At 42.7% G+C, this 7960-nt stretch overlaps 1 protein-coding gene across 1 annotated transcript; it reads right to left on the bottom strand.

Moving 5' to 3' along the window:
• Positions 1 to 5215: 5215 nt before the first annotated feature.
• LOC115638151 (olfactory receptor 6F1-like) lies at positions 5216 to 6910 on the bottom strand. Its single transcript, XM_030539723.1, has 2 exons — positions 6761 to 6910; positions 5216 to 6178 (listed from the first exon to the last, which is right to left on the bottom strand). Exons 1-2 carry the CDS (start codon positions 6908 to 6910, stop codon positions 5216 to 5218), a joined length of 1113 nt encoding a protein of 370 aa, XP_030395583.1.
• Positions 6911 to 7960: the final 1050 nt, after the last annotated feature.

The following is a 7960-nucleotide window of genomic DNA, read 5'->3' as shown; positions in this document are numbered from 1 at the left end:
TTCTGCAGTTCTCTGGTTCTGTTTAAGAGTTAATTCTGCATCAGACTATATTAGCAGAGTTGTGACTTCCACTGGTGCCCATTTCCCATTGAAGTGACTGAGCTACCAATTCTCAGACTCTGCCGAGTCATGGAGGTATTATGAGAGACAAAACCTTTTGATTTTCTCCTTGAATTCTATCTTTCCTCCATTTCAGCTCCAAGCTCCCCAGTCCAACCTCTCTCCTCAAAGACCTCAGAGCTATTAATGAATTTGCTGTTGTGAACACAGTAAATACGAGGTTGTATTAAATGGCTAGCTCTGAATAGGGAAGTTAATTATCTCTGTATATGACACTGGAGAAAATGGTGCAGAGAAGAGATAAAAGATTGATTTCACATTTCACTGTGAAATAAGGGAGATTTTGTTCATTTAGTGTACATTTATTTAGTTTTTTTGAGAGCGGGTTAAGAGATGGTTTAATCATGTCTGTAAAAGCCTGGTAGCAGAGGTCATTAGTCTTTTTGGTGACAACATCACATTGAAAGTTTGTGATCCCACAGTTACCCTCAACTCATGTCAAAAAGCTGGAGACATGGAAGAGCAGAGCCACAAAAATCATGTCAGAGCTGGAAAAAATGCCTGAATGTGCCAGATGTAGAGAACAGAATCTGTTTTTTTTTTAATCAAAAAGAAGATCATGTTGGGGTGGGGAGAGGGGAAGGTGAGTGACTTGATCACAGACTATAAACACAGAGAATATTCACCAGCTGGGGAGATACCTCAGTGGTTTGAGCATTGGCCTGCTAAACCCAGGGTTGTGAGTTCAATCTTTGAGGGGATCCAGACTAACACGGCTACCCCTCTGATACTTGACACCATGCAAGGCACTGCATTTAGCCGTATGGAGTGGAAATCCATCAACCTCATGAAGAAACTTGCACAAATACAGACAGATATCATCTTCCTTTCCAAATGCAAATGGATGGACATAATACCAAATGGACTAAAGGTAAAAAATCCACTGCTATCTACATACTACACAGACCACAGTGAGAGATTATGCCATACTCTATCAAAAAAACTGAGGAACCACCTGATCAGCATCCTATACAGCAAACAGGAAAACATCAAAAAAGAGCTCTCCAACCTGGAGACTCTCATTAATAACCAGACTTCTATACAAACGGACTTCACTAGAATAAGACAGGAGATCTACATTACTCACTTCACCTCTCTACAAAGGAAAAAGGACTGTAATCTGTCTAAACTCCTACCTGCCACATGGGGCCACAACCGTGGTACCCCTAACCCACCCAGCAATATCATCAATCTATCCAACTACACACTCAGCCCAGAAGAAAAGTCTGTCCTATCTCGGGGACTCTCTTTCTGCCCTGCCACCCCCACCAACATGATACAGTTCTGTGGCGATCTGGAAGCCTACTTTCGCCGTCTCCGACTAAAGAATACTTCCAGGACAACACTGAACAGTGCACTGATACACAGGTGCCCTCCCACCAACAGCACAAGAAGAAGAACTCCACGTGGACTCCTCCTGAGGGTCGAAATGACAGTCTGGACCTATACATTGAATGCTTCCGCTGGCGTGCACAGGCAGAAATCATGGAACAACAACATCGCTTGCCTCACAAACTAAGTCGTGCAGAACGCAATGCCATCCACAGCCTCAGAAACCACCCTGACATTATCATCAAAGAGGCTGATAAAGGAGGTGCCGTTGTCATCATGAACAGGTCTGACTACCAAAAGGAGGCCGCCAGACAACTCTCCAATACCAAATTCTACAGGCCACTTCCCTCAGATCCCACTGAGGAATACACTAAGAAACTACAGCATCTACTCAGGACACTCCCTACACTAACACCAGAAGAAATCAACATACCCCTAGAGCCCCGACCAGGGTTATTCTATCTACTACCCAAGATCCACAAACCCGGAAATCCTGGACGTCCCATCATCTCGGGCATTGGCACTCTCACTGAAGGACTGTCTGGATATATGGACTCTCTACTCAGACCCTATGCCACCAGCATTCCCAGCTATCTCCGTGACACCACTGATTTCCTGAGGAAACTACAATGCATTAGTCACCTCCCAGAAAACACCATCCTAGCCACCATGGATGTAGAGGCTCTCTACACAAACATCCCACACACAGATTGAATACAAGCTGTCAGGAACACTATCCCTGATGATGCCACAGCACAACTGGCTGCTGAGCTCTGTGCCTTTATACTTACACACAACTATTTCAAATTTGATGACAATATATATCTCCAGATCAGCGGCACTGCTATGTGCACCCGCATGGCCCCACAATATGCCAATATCTTTATGGCCGACCTGGAACAATGCTTCCTCAGCTCTCGTCCACTCACGCCCCTTCTCTACCTATGCTACATTGATGACATCTTCATCATCTGGACCCATGGGAAGGAGACTCTGAAAAAATTCCACCACGATTTCAACAGCTTCCACCCCACCATCAGCCTCAGCCTGGACCAATCTACACGGGAGGTCCACTTTCTTGACACCATGGTGCAAATAAGTGATGGTCACATTAACACCACCCTATATCGAAAACCTACCGACTGCTATGCCTATCTTCATGCCTCCAGCTTCCATCCCGGACACATAATACGATCCATTGTCTACAGCCAAGCACTGAGGTACAACCGCATCTGCTCTAACCCCTCATACAGAGACCAACACCTACAAAATCTCCACCAAGCATTCTCAAAACTACAATACCCGCACGAGGAAATAAGGAAACAGATCAACAGAGCCAGACATGTACCCAGAAGCCTCCTACTGCAAGACAAACCCAAGAAAGAAACCAACAGGACTCCACTGGCCATCACATACAGCCCCCAGCTAAAACCCCTCCAACGCATCATCAAGGATCTACAACCCATCCTGGACAATGATCCCACACTTTCACAGGCCTTGGGTGGCAGGCCAGTCCTTGCCCACAGACAACCTGCCAACCTGAAACATATTCTCACCAGTAACTGCACACCGCACCATAATATCTCTAGCTCAGGAACCAATCCATGCAACAAACCTCGATGCCAACTCTGCCCATATATCTGCACCAGCGACACCATCACAGGACCTAACCAGATCAGCCACACCATCACTGGTTCATTCACCTGCACATCCACCAATGTAATATACGCCATCATATGCCAGCAATGCCCCTCTGCTATGTACATCGCTCAAACTGGACAGTCTCTATGGAGAAGGATAAATCGACACAAATCAGACATTAGGAATGGCAATATACAAAAATCTGTAGGAGAGCACTTCAACCTCCCTGGCCACACTATTGCAGACCTTAAGGTGGCCATCCTGCAGCAAAAAAACTTCAGGACCAAACTTCAAAGAGAAACTGCTGAGCTTCAGTTCATCTGCAAATTTGACACCATCAGCTCAGGATTGAACAAAGACTGTGAATGGCTTGCCAACTACAGAACCAGTTTCTCCTCTCTTCATTTTCACACCTCAACTGCTGGAACAGGGCCTCATCCTCCCTGATTGAACTGACCTCGTTATCTCTAGCTTATATATACCTGCCCCTGGAAATTTCCACCACATGCATCTGAAGAAGTGGGTATTCACCCACAAAAGCTCATGCTCCAAAACGTCTGTTAGTCTATAAGGTGCCACAGGATTCTTTGCTGCTTTTACAGATCCAGACTAACATGGCTACCCCTCTGATCTTTGAGGGGGGCATTTAGGAATCTGTGGCAAAGATCTGTTGGCAGATTAGCCCTGCTTTGAGCACAGGGTAGACTGGCTGACCTCATGAGGTCCCACTCAACCCTGACATGCTAACAAACTTATACAAAACATACCACCCTACTTGCAATCCTGGTCTGAGAATGGTAAACTGCATTTCCCTAGCATGTTGCCTCATGGGAGGAGTTGTTCCTGTCTCCATCAGTAGAGGACTACATCTCCCACAATGCAATGTGGATTTAGTAGTGTGTTGGGAGGGCATCAGGGGAGTCATATGAATGTGGTTGCATCATGAGAACTGTAATCAGCCAGGGATCCTGGACCAGAGGGAAGAATGGGAGAATGACCCATCTCCTGTCCCTCTCAGTGTACCTGCGCAGGAAACAGACCCCACACTAAGAGAAATGTGATTCTGCTGCTGTCAGACTGGGGTCAGGGTTACAGCACTCTACGTATCAATGTGATTTATCAGTGGGTCCCGCTGGTTTTCACATCATTGGTTCTTCCCTTGGGCAACGAGTGGTAAGGAGAGCTGGATAGGAAATGATCTTCCTGTGCTAAAAAAACTTTTTTGAGATGTTAAAAGATTTTCAAATAGCACTTGCCACTGAGACCTTCCAAAGTTTCACTGAGGAAAAGTCAGAGACAGAAAGGAGAGAGCTCAGTGGTTGGGACAATTAGATTCCAGAGAGCTGAGTTCAAATTCCTGTTAAGCCTGGTTTGGAGCAGGGAATTTACACTTTCCTGGGTTTCAAATGCTTGAGCTGCAAGGTTGCTATCCATTGGCAAGGACTTACTATCCATTGACAGAGACCTCAGGCAGTTCCCGCTTTCTTCCAGGGCCCTAAATACGGGTGTCTATTTGTGAGACTCACTTCTCATCATCGGCTCCCTAAAATAACTGCCACTTCCTTCAACAATAGCACTTTTATCCACCCTAGAAGCCCTTTGCCACAGGTTCCTGGGCTTTTGCGGTTCTCTTGTGTTTACACACTGGAATCCCTCCATTGGCTGATGGTCAGAGATGGGGACATCAAAGTGAATTATTCTAGTATTGTCCCTTAACAGTTGTTAGATGAGTAGTTATGTGAAGGCATTATTCTTTTTCCTCCCTCTGTTGGTTTAGTCCTACACAAACTCAGTACATATCCCAGCATTTAATCTCTTTTGTTCATATGACAAACCCCTTTACATCAATCAGACAAACACAGAGAGCATGTGATATTCCTGAATGATCACATATCAACACCTATCACAGGAACAAAAGGTGAGTATCATATGGGCAAGTATTATTTATTGGATATGGTGAAAGAGGAGGAGCAAATGGAGGTATCCTCGATTCATTTTAACATCAGTAGGGGAGATATTCTACCATCCATACCCACTCCATGTGTGATGACATTTTCTTTATCACCTTGAAGGTCAGGATAAGGTTCTACTCAGTCTAAAAGAGAGACCATACAAATTTCATTCACCTCCTTATGAAAGCAGTCAGTTTGCCTCCAGCTTTTTTCAATGCTTCTTTGACCTCCTTGTTTCTCAGGCTGTAGATGAGAGGATTGACCAAGGGGGTCAGGACAGTGTAGAAGACAGAGAACACTTTGTGCAGGTCTCCTGCAGTGCCAACAGTTGGTATCATGTAAATGATGATGAGTGATCCATAGAAAGTAACAACTACGATGAGGTGGGAGGAGCAGGTAGAAAAGGCCTTTTTCCTCCCCATGGTGGAGGGGATTCTCAGGATGGTGGTGATGATACAAACATAGGATATCAGGGTTAACAGGAATGTAGGAAGTATAATTGCAAAACACAGTAATAGATCTACCAGTTCAATCAGGCTGGTGTCGCTGCAGGAGAGTTTGAGCATCGGGGCAAAATCACAAAAGAAATGGTCAATATTATTGGGGCCACAGAATGTTAATCTGGCCATCAAAAGAGTTATCAAGATACTTGTAAAGAAGGCCATTGTCCAAGAGCCAGACACTAGCTGTATGCGAACCCAGCTTCTCATAAGTGCTGCATAATGCAAGGGATTGCATATTGCTAAGTAGCGGTCATAAGACATGACTAATAGGAGGAAACATTCGGCAGTCACCATGAATACAAAGAAGTACAGTTGTGTGATGCAGCCACTATATGAAATGGTTCTGTCCCCAGTCAGGAGACCGGCCAGCATTCTGGGCAGGATGGTGGAGGCATAGCAGGTCTCCAAGCCGGACAAGTTCCCCAGGAAGAAGTACATAGGTGTGTGAAGGTGCTGATCAATCACAACTAGCGCAAGAGTGAGGATGTTCCCGGCCATGGTCACAATATAGATCACTAGGAACAGCAGGAAGAGAGGAAACTGCAATTCTGGGAGATTCCCGAATCCCAATAGGATGAATTCTGTGATGAATGTTCGATTACTCCACTCTATATTTTCCATGAGTTTTCCCTAGAGGAAAAGAAGGAAAAGAGAAATAATAATAATAATAATAATAATAATAATAAATTAATAACTTTAAAAAAAACTCTGGTAATCATTCGACTATTCTCTGATCCAGAGATGATATTTTTCTTAGGTAGGCCAAGGAAAGTACACCTTCATGTTTCACATTTTCTTTTCTCATGTTCCATTCAGCTGTGTTAGAGTTCAAAGCCTGTTCATTCATTTGGAGGATGTTGCTGAAGGTTAATGATGATGGACTGACAGCAAAGCCATGCATGCTGTCACATCAAAGAATAGTGATTAGCCAAGAAAAAGAATGGAAATGTCTATTGAATGTTTTACTCCAGAAAATAAAACAAAGTAGATGTCACTGAATGTTGCAGGGCATTTAATTTCTATGCAATTGTTATTTGCAGGGGAGTCCCATATTTAAAAATATTCTGAACATAGAAGCAGATGCCTTTTGAAATTAAGACCATGGTATCTTACTTTTTTTTTCCCTGGAACCCTTTTGGAAAGAATGCTTACTGAGATTATAAAGTGAACTTTCAGAGGAGGCTCCTGTATATCTGTAATTTATACACATACCACTGTTACATTTTCTGCTTTGCCATTTAGGAGACCAATGATTATATCACTGATTTGAGCTGCACAACTTTTGAAATGCTGCACTAATGATTTGATGATGCTGTTTGCTAGGCAGAGACAGATATCTGTATGTGGAAACAGACTGGTCATATTAGTCAATATTTGTTCTTTTGTTTGACATAAGAAATGAAAAAAGAAAACCATATCTTGAAACCATATATTTCAGTGAAATCCAAGAGCAAAAGAATATCGTAAAGGAAGTACATATATTTTTAACCTATGTCTCCCTCCTGTGTGCATGTCAGAGTTACGGTGTATGTTATATATGAATCTCAGGTTGAAGCAATCCAGTAATAGGTAAGAGCTGCTACCTAGGCTTGTCAGAAATCATTTCTAAATCATTTCAATGGCTATTATCAATGTTCATTTTTAAGCAGTTTTTACTATTTTTATTTATTTAAATTTTCCCTGTTTTGAAAGATGGTAGGACAGACAATTATGGAATGACATTAGATATCGAGATACAAAAAGTTACAGCTTTATACCTATTAAATCTAAATTGTCAACAACATATGTCAAAATATACAAAGCAAGTAAGCTAAAATCTGGTTTTGCTCTGTTTCATTAAGTGGTCCATGTGTAACAAGTCTAATTTAAGAGGCTAAATCACTGGATTTGGACTCTAAGTTCTCAGGCACCATTTTTCTTACTTTACCTAGCTGTAAGTTTTTATTATTAACAGTGGAAATAGTTTTTCCTTGGTATTCGGTGTTTACAGTGAAGTCAGCATTTGTTGACATGCATGGGTAGAAATCGAATCCTTCCAAGCCTCCTGATCAGTTTTATATTGGAGAAGGCAGAGAGGCAGAAGTATGATTGTGTGTCATTTATTTCATTATGGCCCTGTAACAGTAGATACTTTACAAATATTTATAATTACTAGACTGCCCCAGCCTTGAATTGCATACAAAATAAATCTTCGAGGAAGCTTTGAAATCTCAACCTATGGGCCAGATATCCAGCGGTATTTATTTACCTAAGATGCAGATTAGTTTAAGCAGGCTAGGCACCTAAACACACATAAAAGTCAAAAGGAGTTAAGTGTCTAATCTTCTCTCGTGCTTTTGAAAATCCCTCAAGATGCCTTTCTGCATCTTCAGGTGACTACATACCCCCAAGAGAAACATTTTTACTTTGTGA

The sequence above is a fragment of the Gopherus evgoodei genome, chromosome 21 (assembly GCF_007399415.2).
Source record: "Gopherus evgoodei ecotype Sinaloan lineage chromosome 21, rGopEvg1_v1.p, whole genome shotgun sequence".
In the NCBI taxonomy this organism is placed as follows: domain Eukaryota; kingdom Metazoa; phylum Chordata; order Testudines; family Testudinidae; genus Gopherus; species Gopherus evgoodei.
Note: the sequence above shows the minus strand (reverse complement) of the source record. Positions and strands in the feature narration are given on the sequence as shown.